Genomic DNA, 21457 nt, shown 5'->3' with positions numbered 1-21457 from the left:
CCTGAATGCTAAACAATCAAAAGAAAAAGATGCAACTAAAGACAATTCCAAGGGAAAACTAGACTAAATATTAAGTACTAAGTGCAAGTAAAAGGTCACTTGCAGCTTATTTCCTGTCATAAAAAAAGTTATACTACGCTTCTTTTGTTCCATTACTCTACTAAAATTCATTTCCTTAAAAGGAGAAAAAAAAAAAATCCCTTCATTCCTGTGCATCAATGTTTAATTATAGCACATTTGACTCTAAGTCCAAGAACTACTGGTTCTGGAAAAAAATACAAATAGTGCTTTAAAGATGATGTCTGCATGGCTTGACATATAATGTAGACACCTCCATTCATAATTTCTTGTCCCCATGATGACAGCTTTTTATTTCCGGTAAAATCTTAGAAAAGGGAAGGAAAATAATTGAGTTATGAGTTTGTGAAGAGAGCAAGATGAAAAAAGGCCGAGTTTTTCAGGGTTTTTCTACAAACCTGGGTTTGTATTTTGATACTATTACTAATGCTGAAGATTACCTAACAACACCAGCTGTCCCTTTGGTATGAAGATAGATTTAGCTTGAGTAAGAATATAAGAACGTAGTTTTACAAGGAAACGAGACTGCTTTAACTCTGCAAGCTCATAGGGACAGACTGTGAAGATGGACATGTACTGGAGCGAAGGAGGTGCTTTTAGAAACATATGCTGGCAAAGGTGGCTCTAACTCAGACGTCCTTACATTCCAACATCTCCCATTTCACCCCTTTGCTCTGACAGGTAGGTAAAGGGGACCTGGCCTCTGACGACAGCAATTTAGACATCCAGGCATCTCACCTCAATCAGGAAGCATAGGGAACAAAGCCCTGGCTCAACCCTTGGCCACATTCGTATTCAAGTGAGGGCAGATTTCAGAATAACAGCATCCTACGTCAAGTAGACCACTTACAGTGAATTGTAGAGGCACAGTTCAGGAGAGCAGCATCACTGAAGCACTGAAACAATTTATTTGCATGCACAAGACAAAAAGTCTGGATAAACCTTCTTTACTTTCCTGTCCATCATTCTCCTGTCCCAGTCTCTCCGTTTTTTCAATTTTATGTTTATTGTTCTTCACTAATATTCTGAAAAGTTCTGAATCACACAAGCAGTTAATGCCAATTAGAAAGCTGCACTTTAGAACCAAAATATCTGGCTCCATATAATATTTTTCCAAAAGGAGAAATGGATGAAATAAAATTATCTTCTAAAATGAGGGCCATAGCTAAAGACTGCTCACACTCAAGGGAGAAGAGTCTTAGGAACACAATTCTCATTAAAAAGATGTTTCATCCACACCATCATCAATAAGCTGTGAAGAATAAATGTAGAAGCAGAACTAGAAATAATGTAACATAGTGTGTAAGAAAAGAGACTGCACTGAAAACATAACTAACTTCTTAAAAATAATTAAGGAAAGAAAACAAATTCATCACTGCTGATGTAAACCCCTCAAAGCTCTGACAGCCTGAAGTTTCCTGCTCTGCAACATGATATCCAAGGTTCATTGCAAACCCCTGTTTATCTAACTAACTGCATTTCTCAGTAGTTCTACCTAATTAACAGTTTGGCAACGAAGGAGGCAATGGGGAGCATGTATATGTAAATACACCAAAAATATGCTAGAGAACATTAAATGTGTAAAATCAAGCATTGAAAATTTAGGGAAGTGTCAGAATTAAGGTTGCTGTGCAGCCCTAATTGGGCAACCTTGTGTGCACGCATTATGATACTGTCTTTAATTACCCGACCACCTACTATTTTTTCCACTGGACCCCTGCCTGCACTGACTGACATAATGAGCAGCTACTCAATGCCTTTGTTTTCTTGTTATTAGTCAATGTGTCCCCATGCCTCATTTATTGAGCACTATTCACACCCTGCTCTGAGACTTATTAATTTCTGCCTGGGCTGTCATACAATACTTATATTCTAGTAGTCCCTCACTTCTAAAATGCCATGCTAAAGAGAGACAGGAAAAGATTGTATCAGCCCTCTTCAGCAGAAAGGGTCTGAGAAACTAAGGTGAAAGTTATAAATTAAATTAAGAAGTATACACTCACTGACGCACAAAATCTGGAGCAATTAGAATTCTTTGGTAATTTGTATATTCAAATAATTTTCATTGACTTGAGCTATCTCTGTGAAAGATCAGTGCTTCATAAATCAGACCCAAGGGTCTCAAACTAAGCATTCAGAAAGTAAACAACACACAATTAGTAAAAACATGGCTTGATTAGATTAGAATCACACAGAAATTCTGTAACAGAGGCAAGAATAGAATCTAGCAGCTAGCATTAATGCTTAACTATGACAGCTTTGCTTTCCATTCCTGTAACATCCTGACTCCTTCACACCTTGCCATTTCTTCAGCCAATGAGACAGCAGTCCTAGCAACCTTCTTTATACATTTCCAGCTGGCACCAGAAATGGTAAAATCTGGACAAGGAATGAGGCTGAAGTTGTCCCACTATGCACAGACGTGAATACCTCAGAGAAGATGGAATCAAAAGTAGACAGGTGGTTTCAATCATGGCATTTCCCAGTCCCTGAACCTTGACTTTCAACCCTGCCAGTCAGTTTCAAAGGTTGTCCATGGCAGGGCCAGAACCTTCCTATCCATCACACAGATTTCAGTCAGTTGAACCAACATAGTAATAGTGGCAGTAGCAGCACACCACCCTCTACTTCAGTAGCCACACCATTTTTCTTTTTTGATTATAACGTCCTGATTGTTATTGGGAAAATATTTTTCCAACCAGCTCTAGTGAAAATAATATATTTTGCCCTGACCAACAAATATGTCATTAAGAAATAAAAAATTCATATTAAAGAAGCATCCAAAATTTTGAGTCTAACAGGCAGCTGTAATGCAAAATTCATTATGCAAACTAATTAAAAGGTATTTAACAAGAATATGTTCTCAGTTGCTTTTTGTGTCTTTTACCCACCAGTTCTCTTTTTACGAATGTAAATTATTCACTAGACATACAAGCGCACTGCCCCGCAAGCACACCAAAATAAAAGTCTAGAGATCAGAACAGGCCTTGGACTCAGGACTCAGAAAGCCTGAGCTGTGGTCTGGCCTGCTACTGACCTGCTTTGTGGTATCAAGTAAATGACAACTTCAAGGTCTCACTTGCCCAACCTGCAAAATGGGATTGATACTTGATCTCAAAAAGAACTGCATTGTTATATTTGCCATTATTGGAAAAAAGCCTCCTTGCCTGAAACCTCTCCACACGTAAAACTGTGTGCGAAGGCGAAGTATTTAGCATGGTCCATTTAGTTAGAGAATTATCAGGTATCCTGCAAAAGCCCCATGTGCTCCTTGTGCATGGAGATCAGTGGAGTTACGCCTCTGACCTTCCAGGCGTCACCCTGCAGGGACTGGAGAACAGACGGGCAGATCAGTTCCAGGGAAGCACAGCGGGGGAAACCTGAGGCACTGGCATACACTCCATCCGTCAAATTTAAAATGAGCTAAAATTTCTTTTTGCAAAGTCCTCTTAACTTGATGTGGATTTAACTACCAGTCAACTCTAGACTTGATGTAAGCAAATACAAGGATCCTGCAATGGAATGATGGACAAAGCCTTCCTCAGGTGCTCACTTCCTGCACAGCAGGTGCTCAGATAGTAGAACTGAAAAACTAAAATAGTAAAATCTAAAAATCTATGTAAATATATGTTCTAGAGGAACGATTTCAACTGACTCTTCAAAAGTATAAAGAGGTCATCTCACTGCTAGTAAAACATAATTAGCAGAGTGACATAGCTTTTACTTATTAATTATATTTCTTTTGTACCAACACTACAGGAAGTGCAGCAAAAAAAATTACAATCAGCAAAAATCTTTTCTGATGACAGGGTTTTTTTCTCCTATTAGCTCTGGAAAACATATTAATCCTGAAAGAATGATATTTCCTTTCAGTTTTGCATAGCAATGCGTACAAATAAAAACGTTAACTGCCAGGACATAATTTTCAGTATGCTTGTCTTACTTCAGATGTGTGTTTTCTGTTTGGAGCACAGCTGTTCATATTTCCCAACATGAGCTTCAGTGCTGTAAATATCTTCTCTATTGAGGGCTACATTCCCAAAGTACTGCACGGGGGCCACATGTACAAACGGTGTTAGTGCTAATGTAAGCTCTGTGCATGCAAATCCATTCACAGCACTTAGAAGATGCAGACCACGGACCTTGACCCCACCCACTTTGCCACTGAACCAGAATTACTCTATTTAATGCTGTGACTGTGACATAAATCAGTTTTTTCAAAAGGCTTTTATTCAGCTAAAAGAACTAATTCTGGGATAAAATCTAAATAGATTATGCTGCAGAACTGCATTAATGAAGCAAATTACTCCCAGGAACCTGGAAAACAAAATAATTTGGAAATTGAAGGTAAGATTGTCTGGCGTTTATTGCCACATTTTTTCAACGGTAGAAGTCTGTGTTGTGTTTAGCTCAATTTCTCTACTTCTGGATTTCAAAAACAAGTCCTTTGCCTGTCAGCATAACACAGCTGGCAGCACTATTGCCTCTGTGCTAGAAGGTCAGAGATGCACATCTCTGACTGAGACATGGGCTTGTATCCAATGCTGACGCTGCAACAGAGCGTTTGGGGGATGTCACTGCACAGTTAGAACTGCCTGCCTTCAGATGAGACATTAAATCAAGGTCATTTCTGCCCATCAGTAAGGACCACCTGGGTGAAAGGTAACAATCCCATGGCAATTTTCACACCAGTAGGACATAAGCACAATGCTCTTAACAATATTTGCTCCCAACAAATAGTTTCTGGTATCTTGAGATTCTTTAAAAGCAATTGTTAAGCAAAATAATAGAAATCCATAAGACTATCCAAACCATGTCAACGATATTGCCCTCCGTACTTTGCCAAGCTTCCTCTATTTAGGAGGAAGGGTAGCCTGCTTCTAAACACAATGAGAGTACTGAGTCCAAGTACACATTAATACATTTTGTATAGATGTAGCACGTACTTGTAAGTTTTCAGAAACACGGGTTCGTGAATTTCCAGTTTCCTGAAGGCAAATTTGTGGCAATGATCAAATTAAGTTAGTATCATTCAGTCAGTCTGCTGCTTTATGAAGAGGGAAAAATGCAAGAAACATAAGAGTATGGGAAATAAAAGCTATTTCTGCACTTTTTCCTCTGAGCCCAGCACTCAAGTCTATTCTACGGCTGGTGACAAAAGTGGTGGTTGGTGGCCATCTACCCACTCTGTGCCCCAGCTTTGTGACTACAGGGGAGAATCTGATGAACAGACATGGGCATTTTTTAGCTTTTATAGGATCAATCTATATTGTAAGATCAAGAGCAGAAAGAAAGAATGGTACAACTAATGATGGATACCAGGCTGTCACTCTAAAAGTGGTGAAATATCACATCTTTTAATAAGAGCTAGAACAATAGAGAGATAACATAACAGGATGGCATGAAAGCACGGTGTACTGCACTCGGGGAACTCTGGCAGTTGCAGAAATTTCCCATTCTGATCAATGATTTCACCTATTCTTCATGGACTATAATCAAGCAAGAAGATTTCTTTTCTTTTTTTTAATCAGACACAGTCTGAACCAAAGATGAGGGGGAATTCACAAGACTATAAAAAAACCCTTTGGGTACAGCAAAAGATTTGATGAAAAAAATAATAGGAATCTGAATTGATTTGCAGGCAAGAAATTGTAAAGCATGTTTTCCTTTCCAAGGAAGCCCTCAAAAGGAAATTGAGAGGATTTGCACCATTTCAGGTATTGATAAAATAGGGCTCTTCATGTTCTTAATTTGAGCAATCCTAGGCAGTCTCAAGGAAGGAAATATGTTGCTTTATTCATTCATGTGACAGGGGAAATAAAAGGGAAGAATATCAGACAAAAGGCAAACTGGACTAAAGTTATCTTTGACCACAACTGAAAATGAGAAGCAAAACCTAATATATACATAGTAGATAGTGAAATAAAATTATGCATACAAATAAAAACGCTGCTTCTATAAAAATAAGAAATACACATATACTTAACATCCATCATGGGACAAATTCTAGTGAAGTTACAATTAGATTTTGAGAGTAATTTCAGTGGCAACCTATTTCATTTCTATAACACTATAATGATTTCATCAGTAACAAATTCTCTAGCTAGTATCACACTGGAAGGTTTAAGGATGGCACCATTAAATAGCATCCATAATTGTTACAATCAGCTGCACATTACACAAAAGGGTGCATTTGTGGATGACTGTTAAATGTACCAATTTGCCAGATTAGCATTTTGCTGAAAGTAACACTGAGCCTTAAAGAATGTATTACCTATGGACCAAAGCTCACGTCAAGTCCATTTTCTGCTGCAAAAGGAAACTGGGCATCCTTTCACAGTAGAATTTATATTACAGCCACAAAAACTACTGATTACCGTAAACAGTTTAGTTACAATGGGGCAAAACATGGGTTTTTAAAATGCCACTGAGCACAGGGCTGGGTATAACACCTGTCGATCTATGGATGTTTCCTCACCTTGTTTCAGTCTCCTTTGCTCCCAAACTATCGCAGGAAGCAGCGAGCAGTGCTTTGCAAAGGGTGACAGAATTTGGGCTGTGAACCTGACAAAACACCAAATCCGTTTAACAGGAAGGGATTGTTGCGGACACACATACAGGTTCCACAAAGCACAAGAACCTGAGGTTTCACTTACAGTGATGCTGGAGGCAAACCTGAACAAGCTATCTAGAAACACATTTGCCCTCCCAAATCCTCTAGATTATTAAATAATAGACACTACCTCTGTGTAGAACACTTTTTAAAGATTATCCTATCTCAAATACAAAAAAGTAGCGTAAATCTAGGACATCCCTAGGTAAAAAATACTTCACTGAATCCAGAAATAACTAATGGTTATATATAGAGATACTCATATTGGAAAGAAACAAAAATGCTACATTCATGAATCCTCTACCAATTTAAAAATTCAAACAGATTTTAAGATGTATTATGCAATAATATCTACTCACTCACATCTAACGTACAAATGCCTGTTAGTGATATGTAGTTGCTAAAATTATATTTATGTTTATAAAGATCTTGCCAGACAAACTAGATTTTTCAAAGAAAAATGACATGCTCAATGAGTGAAGGGAAATTACTAGAGGCATTTTTGCATTTAAGTAAAGACTGATAAAAAGACTGATTTTCAGGAATTCAGAATACAACTTCCTAGATAATTGGAAAATTAATCTGAACGTACAAGAACTACAAATGTATATACAAATCAGGTGTTTCAAACGTAAAATGAACTGCTAATTTCTTAACAGATCTGGCACATTCCGTTACGAAAGCTGTTCCTCTAATGAACAAACCCATTTAAACTGCAAGAATGTTACTGCAGACTGAATGGAAAAAATTATGGGCAAAAATCCTATTTCCGAGGATAACTCAAACCACTGTAAGTTCTCACATGGACTGAAACAAACAAACAAAAAAAACCTCAAAACCAACCAACCAACCAAAAAATCACTTTGCCTTTTAGTTCTAAACATTTTTAATTGGTCTCATACAACACACATCTTTGTGATCTTTTCCTCATTAAATCTGCCTTATCTTTACAAAGAATCTTCAAGAGAAAATAAATGGTATTTGCAGGAAGAGCAGAAAAGCATGAGGAAAGTAACAAGCTGGGCATCATCTTGGGAAAATATGAAGTGATTCATCTCATGAAAAAACATCCAAGACATTTTAGGCAAAATAAATCCCAGGTAATTTTAGAAGCAGAGGTAACATTTTATGTCATCTCCTCTCTCCCATTACAGCTGAATCCTATGCCGAAGTCTAGGAAACCGAGGCAGCGAGAAGTAAGGAAGGGATGGGTTTTCGCTATGGATGAATTAGGAAAAATAAGGAAGAGTTTTGCTTGATAACATGGTGGAACTACAAGTGTCTGCATGCACTGGAAGAAAGAAGAGAGTGAGAAGTGGAAATATTTAAGATCTTTAAAGAAGCAGGAAATAAAGATGTATAAACAACAGTAGTATTTTCCATATCTCAGTCTGAGGAAAAACTGAAGTGGTGAACTATTAGTCCACCGCATGATCTTCCAAGGGATATAGGCAAAGACCCAAGAATTGTAAATATAAAAGCAGACAGGTTAAAACCTAAGTTAATGGGGAATATGGGTCAATCACATACTAGCAGGGAGATGAGCAGCCAATTGTTTTTTTTTTCAGTTCTAGATTTTATTTTTTGTATATGCAACTATTTAGCACACACTCAAACTAGCAGAAAAAATATATGCATTATTCATGCTATTCGTCGTAGACATGCACTGTAGTTTCAGTGAACAGGACTGGAAGTAATACCGGAGGAAATAGAAGCCTTAAAGGAAGACACTAATCTCAGAAACCTCAGAGTGTCACTGTAATTTTTTTTTAAGGATTCTGTTATGATAATAGTTAGGTTTGCAGAAAATGATTTCTGCGCTGTTCAGATAAACGACCTCACAGAAGGCCATTTCTTCCCCAGGAAATGAAGAGTGGATAACGCCTACCAAAATGGGAGTGAGCCATTTAAGAGCAAGTGGAGTGAGCTCCACAATGCTGGTTCCTATGTGATTATCAACAGCCTGAACGTAACAAATGTTTTAGATTTCACAACAGAATTTACCTTGCATTGTGGCCAGCAGAGGTGGTAACTCATTCTAAACAGGAAACAATATCTCCTGTATCCATTGCTTGAAAATGACTTCTCATCTACAATTATCTGTCAGTTTTGCCTTCTTATTTTCAGCTATCACCAGCCTCCATACCTACAAAAGTCCATTTCTCCTTGATTCTTGTGCTCAGCTCCAAAATAATTTATTAGGAGTTACACATGCTTATCAAAGACAGACAGAATTCATGCAGAAATTAATGGCAGTCTATGGAAGTTGCTATATATCATTATATAATATGTGCCAACACTGCTGTCACAGTACCTGGATTGCCTCGTCCTTTGTCAATCAGAATAAAGCATTAGTGTAGAGCAAAGATTATTTTTGTTGTTGTTCTGACAATAAAGTTCTGGCTGTAATGCAATGGTAATAAGTGATAGTCTCTCAGGGATAGTAGATCTCCAATCATTTTATGAGAGTCTATCTGACTGCCCCCATTTTACTTTTTGAACGTGACCAGAAGTTACTTGGTCCAAAAATGTTACTTGCTCTTTATAAACATGAATTCTTTGCAAACATGATGAACCTGAAGCAGTGAAGGGTACTTTGGTCCACGCCAGCAGCAGGACAGATATTTTGGCTAGTTCATAAGTGTTCCAGCCTGTTCTTCTGCCTGTTCTCTTCTGAGTAAAAGGTCAACACCAATCATCATTATTTCCCTTACAGTAATGTTATCAGCTCCATCAGTTGTCACTGATACCGGTGATGACAAGGCACATCCAACACCAAGGACCAGCTGGAGCAGAAATGAATATGAGAGAAATGAACAGCTCCAGAGTGGACTCACCTGAATGGGAGATCCCACAGGATGGTCCCTTTACCTCCAAGGTGCTCTCCTGTGGGACTCCCTGAAGGTCTAGCATAGAGAGGATTAATGAAGAAACACCATCTATGTGTTTGAGAAAATTTCATTTCTCTGGCTTCTAACTAGAGCCTGTTTAGTCTCAAAAACACTGAAAAGTGCCTGTACTCAGTCTTTCAGAGACACTGGCATGGCTGCAAATAAACTTTTTAGGGACTCACTCCATTTGAGAAAGAAGTTATGCTTGTAAAGATATCAGAAAGAAACTGTAAAATGTACGTGAGCTCTGACCTGAGAAACAATTTTGCCATAGGTTCTTCTGGTTTGAAATCTATTCCCAGTTTCTTTTCCAAAGCCTGTCACTCGAAGACTGGATCGATACAATGCATTCATCTTGGGGCTACATCTTGAATCCATTCAGGAACCAAAACTTGTGCAGAATGCAGCAGTAGTTGGGTTAAGAACAGCCTCTCGTCTCCTAAATCTCCAAGCTATGCCTTTGAAGCTGTCCTAAATGGTAGTATATTTTTGGAGAAGAGGTAATCCAATGATCTAGTGAAAGAAATTTTGGGCAGTGCAGGGCAAGCCAAATCAGAGAGGACAAAGTCTGAAGAAAGAAATCAGCAGTTTTGGACAACATGCACTGGATCTAAAAAGGAAGACCTGATAGGAAATAGGATAGACATTACAAATATTTTACATGCTAGGAATAAGATGAAATGAGAAACTGTATTGTAAGCTAGAAGATGTTAATAAATCAATTAAATTAGTTACACAAAAAAATCTCAGAACAAAATTGTCAATCATTGATTAATTCCATAATATACTGTATGTCATCAAGTATAGGGTTATTGTTTTTACCTAAAAGCCAAACTTTATCCTTCACCTTGGTGTTTCATTTCTATTGTAAGGTATTTCTCAGTGTTGATCTTGGCTTTCAGTGTCCTGCACTGGAACTCCTTTGGAGTGACTCCTGTGCATGTAGTCAGGCATTTCATAGGAGTCTAAAGGCATCTGAAGAAAAGCTTAGAAAAACACTTTTTTGACTTGATGCACTCCAGAAATTGTATTTTCTCTTTACAAACGTGAATCCTAGGCACCAGTACTCAAAAAGGCAGAAGGGAGGGAGGGTGGTAGCATCACTGAACTAGAACCAGGGAAATCAACCTAAACCAACTTGCACTTTGGCTGGTGTAATATTAATAGGAGGCCCTTGAGCATTCTTTGCAGTCTCTAACTGGAGCAAGCAGGTTCTGCCCCCTGGAGAAATATTGATATAAGACCTGTGGCATTTCTATCAATTTCAAATCCAAAACTCTGTGTCCTAACTACAAGAGACTCTTAAAGACAAATTCAAGAAGCTGTACTTCGAAAAATGATGTTATTACTTGCAGAAAAGAGGACTTGACTGGTATGAACAAGGTGAAGGCAGTAACGTGCACCCCTGGGGTTGGGGATAAAAATCGAGGGTGAACTGTTGTTATTAAGTGGACAATCCCAAAATCACTCTAGTAATTTCTGTGCACTCATTTTGGGAATTTCATTTAACACTGTATTTATTCATCTAATGGGCATGCCAACTGCTTTTCTGAGTGACAGGAAACAACAGATTACTGTAATCTCTGACTAGCTGAATATGAAAAAATATATCGAATGAGAAGGAGGAAAAATAAAGATGGAAGAAAGAAATACTGCAAATAACACAAAACTTCGTTTTCTCCCCACCCCTCCCCAGACCAAATTGGTTTTCATTTTAGGGTGCAGCCCCATGGACACAATTTATCATGAACTTTTCAAAGTTGGTGGTAATATCACTTACTGGTTTAGAGGTAGTTCAAAAATTATTTATGATGAGTACACAAAATTTACAGCTACACTCACAGAAAATGTAGCTCTTTGTTCCAGGTACTGCAACTCTATCAAGTAGCCCTCAAAGATGCACACACTGCCAGCGCAGTAAAGCCAGTAAGGGGCATGAGGTTTTTGATATGACAGTCATACAGGCCCTCTTACAGACCAAATAGCACGTATTTGGTAGTATGGATTAAAGTATTCAGCCAGACAAGAGAGACTATTGCAAGAAAAGCAATTATTGCTGGTGCAATCTGCATCTGCTCTAAGAGGGTCTCTGAGCTCATTTCTCTCTATGCAGCAGTTACACCAGTCCACCTGTTCCAGCCCAGTCTGAGAGCAGATAGCACAGATTAACAGCTAAAAAATGCATTTAAAGTTCACATTTTAATCTAACAAAAAGCCTAAGAGAAAAGGCTCATGTGGTAGAAACTTTCTACCAACTCGGAGAACAATAAAAAAGACAAAACTATGTATTCAATCCACAGAGCCTTGCAGCAGAACCTGAAGCTGCCAAATGCAGGCTATGACAGATGGCCATGGGAGCAAACTTGGAAAGCAAAGGCTTTCAAGGAAGATGGCTGTGGCTTTAAAACTAGGCAGTAATTGGCACGATTGTCGGTGTTAGGAGTCTGTCTCTTGAGCAAGTTCTAGCTGCTGTGTTTATGTGCGCACCCGTGCACGTATGTGTGACTGTGCATGCCTGGCACACTGCTTCCCTGCAGGGAAGTATTAATAGCCTCGGGTCAGCTCAGTGCTGCGCATCTCTGCCAGAATAGCTATGCTGGGCAAGAGCTCAAAGAGCTAAAACCGCTGATTGCCATAGCCAGCAGAAACCCCTTGTGTAGAAACAATTATATGAGCAAAATTCCATTTTCACTGGCTCTTTTTACTCTGTGGTGTATTTTATACACCAGTACAAAGTGTACCTTGGCCATCATCACTGCATCCAAAACTAGCCACACTTTGCTGCGAAGGATACTTTGAATCTCTACGAGAAATAGACTCCAGGTATAAACTCAGGAGGGTGATGTCAAACTTCTTATGATGGAGGCATCTTAATTTTTAAACAGCAGTAGTGGGAAGATACTCAGTGAGCAAACGATAGGGCACTGCTCCCCCAACTGATGAAATGGAACACCAAGAAGACACCTTGCTTGCTATTAATGCAAACCAGCCCATCCTTCATTTAGCAACTATTATTGACAAAAGCTGAAATCACATTGTGGTAACAGACTTCATTTCCCATCCAGAGTAAAAGCAGTAAGTTCTTCCTTCCTCTCCTTGACCACAAATCTCATCTGCTCATTACACTAGTGAGCCCACCTTTCCTATCTTCCCCAGTCATTCGGTCTCATTCAAGAAGCTATTACACCAAACCTCTCTGCTCTTTTCTTTACCAGTCCAAAGAATACTCCATTCACTTTGTCTGGTCCGTCTGCCATTTAACTAAAAGGAAACTTTACTGATAGGAGTTTGTCTATCAAGCTGGCTAACTGCAAAACTTAGGTTTGTCTCTGTTTTCCAAATTGTCTCAAGTCAATTTTCACAGTGTTGTCTCTCTCATTTGGAGAGGCATTGTTCACACTTCTCACAGGGAAAACACAATGGGCACCTTCTTGTAGGAAGTCTAACATTATCTAATATAAAACTCACCTTTGCTAGCAGTAAAAAAATCCTCAAGAAAGTGGGAGAAATCTCTGGAAATTATATATAACCAAGGTGGGTGGCAAACCTATGACACCAGGCATCTTTTCCGGTATAACCTGTAAGCTCCGTTCAACAGATCAATTCAGTCCATGACTGTGCATCGTAGACATTTATTTCTACCAGCTCAGATTCTTTAGGGATTGACTTTTGATGGCACAGCTCACTGGCTGATAATAATCTCTTCTCAAGTCCCTTAGTCTTTTTTTTTTTAAAAAATCAGAGCTGCCACACAGGCAGCACTGCTTGACTCATCACATTCAGGCTCTGTGTGGAGCAGATTTAATTTCTTTGTATAGAATACTCGATATATTTATCCTGGCACTTGACTTTTTCCTCGTGAGACACCATCAGAGTTGTGGCAGCTTTAAAAACCTATGGTAATTCCATATATACAGAAGGAAAAAGGCTGAGCTGGCAAGTTTTATTCTACTGAGGACTCACATCATCTGTGCTCCCTTCTCTGCTGTAGGTTCATAACAGCCTGAGTGGTTTCAAGCGGACCTTGCAGCTTAATCTGATGGTTCTCTCTTCTCCCAGCCAAAAAGGGGGTTGGAAAGAGGAAGAGGGCAGTGGGGACTTTGGTAATAATTTGTTTAGTGAGGTCTATTTCTGTAATGTAAGATGTGCTCCTGGAGTTGCTCATTTAGTGGTTAAAGTCTTTGGCAGGAATTTCATTTTCAAGGGTGTGCCTATGGCTCCCAGAGCCAGGAATGGGAGCTCTAGTATAGTTAACAAACACAGAGCGGTTGGGGGACAGGAACCAACAACCCACCATACCAATCTCTCTCAGAAGTGTTACAAGCAGTGTGACTGTCATTAAAAATGTTATGTAGCCAATCCTTCTTTAATACTTCCAAGAAAATTTGTTCCTGAAAATTTATATAGCAGAAGCAGAAAAATATCCAGATTATTATATGGCATGTTTAGTTTTACTTCCATTATTATTACTATTATTATTATTATGTGATTACTAAAGCTGAAATGATGTAACAGCAACTGATATAAAATTGTGTCTTAGAAGGGATATAAATGATAAATGACTGTGAAACAGATGACCTTTTCTTAACAAAATATCCTATGAATTCTTAAGCTGTAACAATGAATAAGATCCCAAAGGAAGGAAGTAATGAATTTGTCAGAAATTAAATACTAAAGCAACTTTCTGTCACGGTGAGTTCCAGCTGATGTAGCTTTTTACTCTCTCTAGGACCCAGTTCTTCCCAGCAAGAGTATGAAACAAATATCTCTGAAGTTAACACCACGCAAGTTCACAGGCTGGTACCTTCTGTTTTGATATGAAGCCCAGGGCTATTCTCCAAGTTTCTCTTCATAGTAAGTGTCATTCTGCATCCATCCCTAACAGAGGCAAAACTTAAACCTTCCCAGGTTGATCACTAGCTTTACTTATTTTTATAAAATAAAAATTTGATATAAAAATGTCAGTCCTTTTTAAATTGTTTCTTACATCCCATATCTGGAAAGAAACTCATATTAAAACATCCATCACATTCTTTGCTTTCTTTGTGCATTTTTAAATTTAGTTATTCAGGTTTTATAAGAACATGGTCTCTTATGATTGGTATGGGTCCTTCCTATGATTACTGCTAACATGTTTGACAGCTATGCTTTTGCTATTGTTGAAATGGTATGTGCCTCACCTTACGGTCAGATAGCACATCACATAGCCTGTATTTCTGCATATTATGTTAGTTTTCCTTTATACTTCAGGTGCTGAAGAAAAAAAAAAAAAAAGACTACACAAATATGTATAAGGTCTGTAGCTTCCTCCTATTTTTATTCATATCTGGGATATTTAATTTGTGGAAACCTCCACTCATTTCAGCTGAGTTCTACCACAGAACTTCTAGCAAAAAGAAAAAAGAGAAACTAGACTTAGGCTGTGTGTTCACACATGTATGTGGCTGCGTATGCCACAACTGGCAAGCAATTAATGCTTGTATACTAGTTTGTTCAGGTTACAGGACAAAATGGTATGTGATAATATGATCCTCCAAATTTATTTCTTCAATATCAATGCAGTATTGATGGGTTTTTCACTTACAATAGGATTTTTAAAAAAGTCTTAACTGCTACAATGCATGTTCCTTTTATCTAGCGCTCATCACTATACTGTAAGATTCTTCAATGTTCATGACACAAAGGCTCTTCTCATCCTCAGAATTCATTTTAGATGAAGCCATTAGACCTCAAAGTTGCAGTTTAATGTAGGGATTTTAGGTCATCTCAGAACTTACCCTTTTCCAAGAACAGTTTTAATATTTGTAGAGTACTTGAATATACTTCTTATAATTATGTTTCAAGTGTTATTGCAGCTATATTTCAGATTTTACGTATGTAAGAAAATGCTATATTATTTTAATACTGACAGTAGAATAAAAATCTATTCAATATTCACCTTTCAGGAAGCACAATCAAATATCCAAGAACACTATTAGATTTGCCTAGCATAAAGTTTCAAACTGCTAATGGGTTTTAAATTGATGTCATAATGCTGCAATTTAAATACATGATGTTCATTAAGTTTGCCAGAACTCTTTGTAGAGTAGGAGTGGTATGAAAGAAGGAGCAAGGTTATATTTTCTATACCTGCTTCTTTTTATCTGCTTGCCCATTTTTGATACACAAGAAGAATCATTATATCAGCTTGGGGTAGGGGGTGAAGTTTACTCAAATGACAATATATTTCAATTAGGTAACCCCTGTGGAGTTGTATCCAAGTAATATTTTCTATGTAAAAATACCAGGAATAGGATAAAAGTAACTAACACATGATAGGCCTAACGTTTCTTAAAGATGGATTTCATGGGACCTGTCACCAAAAATCCATAGGTACAAAGTAGAGGAAATAAGGAATAGAAAAATCATCTTGCCCATACACCTTTTCACTGAAAGGTCAAAATTCATGTACTTGAGCAAGAGAGCAATATTGCAAAACAAGCAGCCATAGTCACTTGCAAATCTCAGGGAGTCCCCTCAGATGTGGACACTGAAAAGGCAAGAGAGATCACATTGTGGAGGACTACTAAGGGATCCTGTTCTCTTGAGCAGAGAGAGGGCGGGCACTGGATACAAATTTTCTAGGTGAAGAATCATCTACTTCAGAAATATCTCAAAAGTCAAACTAAAATGCGTCTAGACATAATGGGCCAGAATAGTACAACACTTCACATCTATTTATATTTCAAATATAGTATGTTTACTGTACATAAAGTCAGTTTTTCCAAAGCTGTTGCTATAGCTACAAGTCAAGGAAACCATAGCAACAACCCTGTATTATGTACAGCCTTAATTAGGGATTAAGTAATGTCTGTCTTTGCATTTTATATTAAATACTCCCATACAATCTAGTTATAGTAATCTTAAAATTTTTTCAGACTTTTTAATAATAAAAATTCCATAGGATGATATGTCAAGTCAAATACACAACACCCTTAGAATATGTCTTTACTGCACTATTCTGATCATACCTAATAATATACACATCACTGTTTTTTACTTGTGATAAACACAGGCATTCATACCACCATATTTCCCAATCTTCTTTAATACAAATCATTGATCACTTCAGCCTTAACCGCCAAGTAATTGATTTTCCATCATCTCATAAGGTTTTCAAGCCTCATCCTCCTCAGCCTTACCCTAAAAGAAATCAGCTCCTAACTTCAACTTTTTTTCCATGGATTAAAGTCTTGGGGATTTTTTTTTCCTTTTTCCTCAGAAGGTAAGTATGAGAGGGAGGGACAGGAAAGGTAGAGTAGTAGTTCATTCAGATTATCTAGCTGCCCTGTCACGTCAGATGACTGACCGGGTTGGTGGTAAATTGCTCTAATTACTCTGTTTTGTTGACCTTGTATATGTACTATTTAAGTACACTGAGAAGCTGGGTTTAGAGAGCCCTGGCGTGCTGCGTGCAGCCAGGCCTCAGAGTGGAGCTTGAGAGGAACAGGTAAAGGAGAACAGAGAAGAAAAGCAAAGCAAAGAAGGATGTTGGAAGTGGCTGAGGAACAGGAGGGAGTGCTATCGGACAGCAGGAGACACGTAGGACCCAGTGAGGTGACAGGCTTCAAAGGACACCCTAGAAAACTACGAACACATTCAACAGGTGTGTGTAGATTCTCTTGAGGAAAGAGAAAGCCAAAATCATGTCTTTAAAAGCCTTCTCTCCTATCTTCCCTTCCATCACTTAATTTGCTGATAATTCATTATGGTATCGTTTCCTCACCTTTTGGTCTTCGCCCATTGATGAGATGGCATGTGTCCCATTTTACAGAAACCTTGGCCACATTTGTTTAGGGCATTAGCTACGCTCACAGACTGGACCTTTTGCTTATCTTACATACTACAGCAGCATAAAAAACTAGAAAAGAATATCTCGATTCTATGAAATTCAATGTATTCGGCACTTACAGAAATGAGAGATCTGTGGTTTTAATCTCTACGAACAATTGAGAATTGCTGGCCATTTGAATACAAATAGTATACAAATGCATATTCTATAAAGCAATCTGTATTATAGAAATTGTAGTCTGAGAAAGCCGTGTGTGTGAGTTAGGAACACGAGCCATGTAAAAGCTTTTCACATGGGCAGTACAATAAAACTTCCCTCGCGCAGGGAATAATTAAGTCAGAAGATATTGCATTCACAATTAGCAAGGCATGCTCAGTTTCTTCATTATCATTTTAATTAGCAAATATTAATGTAATCTGCAAATACAAGGGGGAAAACAATTAAAATTACTAAGTTTAAGGAGTCCTTCATGACCTAAGCTAAATTGAGACAAATGTCTTACTAATCGATCCTGGTCACCAACTTTCAGGACATTCATTTCCATTTACTGTTAGAACTTCCAAGTGTGTTAGCAAATTTAAGAATGAATTAAGGCTCCCACAAGCTACGTCTAACCTCTGATGAAGGCAATGGTGAATAAAAATGGATTAGCATGCTCCTCTCCTCTCCAGTTATCAGTTCAGAGAGATAGTGATCAAGTGACCGTGGCAGCTCTACCTCATTCAGATTCCATGCCTGCCGCTGTGGCAATAACGCAGGGACATGCAGAACACACTGCCCTCTCATTTTTACTGAGTTCCTGGTCCTTCTGTATTTAAGATATGCTGGATGGAGCCTTAGCCCTTTTGAACTCAACAGCAGCTCCCATTCATTTCACTGGGACTAGAATTCTCACCCTGACTCAAACAGATTCCCTTTTGGGTGCTTGTCCTTATCCTGTAGATAACGTACTTTGGCCTCCAATATACTCAGTGCTGCATCTTACATGGATGACAATTGAAAGATACAGAAGTTTAAAAGAAGCTGCCTCCTAAAAACTGTAACTCTCTCTCATTCTGATTTCCATATTTAACACTCTAAAGGTAAAATAATAACTAACTTGTCCAATACACTTATAGGACTGAATGTCATGACACGGTAAAGTATTTTGATTCTCTATAAAAGCTGTTATATGAATGAATTTCATTCATGAATATAATAATTGCAATTTTATAAAGAAAAATAAGTAGCAGTAAGTGGAAGTCTGATAGTATTTCTCATGACTGACAGTGCTATACCTGATCAGAAACAACTTTTAGAAAGAGATAATTTTTTTACGTTAGTGTATTTTACAAGTTTGCATCTGTTATAAATAGTACAAAGAGAGAGGCAGAGAGAGGAAGAGTCTGGGAGAAAAGCACCACTACCACCAAAACCCAACAATGTCATTAGATATTTTGCCAACTAAGACAGTTTTAAAGCAGGAGTCCCTGTAAAATATAATTTTATCACACAAGTATTTTTATCACACAGCAAGTATTTTGCAAAACAGATAGAGGCCAAAGCATTTAACAATACGGACCGGAAATACGTGCCTGGCTTTCAAATAACTACCAAGTGTTAATGTAATAGTTTCAGAAAAATCCAGAAAACCTCTAGCTCTATAACTTTTCTACACTCACATATGTTCATTTCACAAATCATTCCCTTTTCCTCTTCCATGCACATACAAACACAAATAAACTACTACTTCTCTGGGTATCCCAGGTAAAATTAAACATTTTTAGGACTTTATTGCAAACACACACACAAAAATTTCCTTTTGAGTTAAAGGGACTGAAGGCTTGAAATTAACCTGAAAAATTCTCTTGCTTGTATAAATATCAGTTTTCACCGCAACCAAGCATGATTTTGGGGCCAGCTCACTGCTCTGTCCACTGTTCTGACATGACAGAAGTTCAAAAAATTCGATGGTCATTTTAATGGTAGCACACAGTTAAGACACTTTGCTCAGAAACGTTGCTTGCTTTAGTTTTTACACTGGGCAGGCTGGTAGAAAAGCAGTTATATGGGATCAGAGAAAGAGAAGTCTACTGGTCCATTTTGCTGTGCTCTTGATACCAGGTCTTACCTCTTGTGTTTTCACATTTATATATCCATAATGAGTTCTCAGAGGCTGTCTTTGGCCATTAGAAAATGGTATCCATTTGACACTGCTTTGTCCAAAGCAGTTTAGGATCAAAGGGAAAGTTACTTCATTTGTGAGACGAACGATGATCAGACAGAGGAATGCTGCAATGAAACTCACAGCAACAATGGACTTTCTCTGTAATGAAAAGACAGAAAGAAATTAAATTATTAAAATTAAAAATTGGTTTTAATAAAACATACATATCTTCTATTGTAGGATGAGGGAAAAACACTTTAGAAATCTTCATGTGAAGTTATTTTTATGGTAGTCACCTTGCTGCAGGAGCACAGGGAGACAGGTGCCTGGATCTTTTTTTTCAATAAATTCACATTTCAGAGGTTTTGAGAATTTCTTTAAGAGCTGGTTTAAATTTTATTTGTATTTGGAATGAAGATTTTTACATAAACATCCACACCAAAGTCTCCATTCAAAATCATCAGTGCCTGGGCGCACGTCAAATACACAAAGTGAAAATGCCATTTGCAGCTATACCACACAAAGTTTATTGTGAAGATGATGATCACTACAGATTGAATTTATTCTGCATGAAGTTTAAATCATTCCCGTGCAACAGAACTCATACTCTAACCTTAAATATTTTAGAAAAAATGTGAAGTCAGCACAATGTTCTGTCTTATTCCAGGTTCGCAAATTTACAAAGCGAGGCGTTATTATCTTGGACAAGATGACCTCCACTATTAATAATGTAACAGATCTGAAGCCTGTATCTAATTAACCTTTCCTTTCCACCTCTAACCTATCCAGTTGGTCGGACTGGTTAATGTAACCACAGAACGGTATCAAGTTTTTCCCTGGGTAACTACCCAGTCTGCAGGAGAAAAAACTTATGAGAAATATGATGTTCCCCTCATTTTTAACTATTTTATAAATACTGCAATAAATTGCTTCTAGACAAATTAGTTAAGGACAAACTATATTAGCTGGCATATGTAAAGATTCTAGGTATGATACTCTATCATAAAGGTTATTTTTAAATTTTCCCTGAGGTAATGGAACAATGATCATTTACAGGTGTTTTTATTGTACTTTAATTACATTCTAGCTTTACCTAATTTGCCACAGTTTAATCACCTACTGAATGTAATTCTATCCCTTTTAATAGTAATATATACAGAAAATAGAGGGGGGGGGGAAATTATTTGCCTAAGGGCATACATAAGTATATAGTAACACTTAATGCTGGGGGGCAGAATCTGATTACCCCAATTCCTGTCTACAAATACCACCAACTAACAGGAACCAGCAGAGTACACATTTAAGACAGCTTTTGTACATGATGGCAATAAGATCACACATGCTGCCGTGGTGATGGAGGGGTGAAAGGCGAGCTCTGATAGCAACCATATAAAATGAATCTGTTTTTTGCCTGGAGGTTCATTTGACAGTCTGCAGAAACTAAAATTCAAAATGTTGAGCAGAAGAAACAACGATATTTACACAGCAAACAGAGGGAAAGACAAAATTTTACTGAACACGAGCACACAATGCCTATGTACCCACGCGCAAGGCCTGCAGGCACTGCTGCCATGCTCTGGTTCAGTTTCTGGATAGAGAAAACAGCGAGAATCACAAAGAGCACACAGTAAATTTGAAGGGATGTTACTGTATTCCCACACATGAGAGTTAACAAAATAGTGCATTATGCAGGTCAATTGCATGGCTGTATGTTTTGATGTATCAGGAGGCGGCAATTTATAAGATAAAAGCAACGAAAGACTGAGATGGAAAACTTGGGTGAATGAGGTCACTGTGAGGAGAAAGGGAAGATGAAGAAGAGAAGCACTGTGGCAATGCGATTCAGTGAGGAATCTTAGTCAGCCAACGGCTGTGCAATGTAAAATTAAACCCAGCAA

General features: G+C 38.0%; 1 protein-coding gene across 1 annotated transcript in view; it reads right to left on the bottom strand.

Moving 5' to 3' along the window:
* The window catches only part of ST6GALNAC3 (ST6 N-acetylgalactosaminide alpha-2,6-sialyltransferase 3), a 225454-nt gene that overhangs the window by 103505 nt on the left and 100492 nt on the right, over positions 1-21457 (bottom strand). The window contains exon 2 of the mRNA XM_087733818.1: positions 19524-19718. Coding sequence (XP_087589944.1) covers positions 19524-19718 — 195 coding nt within the window. The remainder of the gene's footprint in view (positions 1-19523; positions 19719-21457) is intronic.

Source organism: Nipponia nippon, unplaced genomic scaffold, assembly GCF_047370975.1.
Source record: "Nipponia nippon isolate SJK-2023a ecotype South Korea unplaced genomic scaffold, ASM4737097v1 scaffold_5, whole genome shotgun sequence".
Lineage (NCBI taxonomy): Eukaryota > Metazoa > Chordata > Aves > Pelecaniformes > Threskiornithidae > Nipponia > Nipponia nippon.
The sequence above is the reverse complement of the archived record's forward strand: the minus strand, read 5'-3'. Positions and strand labels throughout refer to the sequence as shown.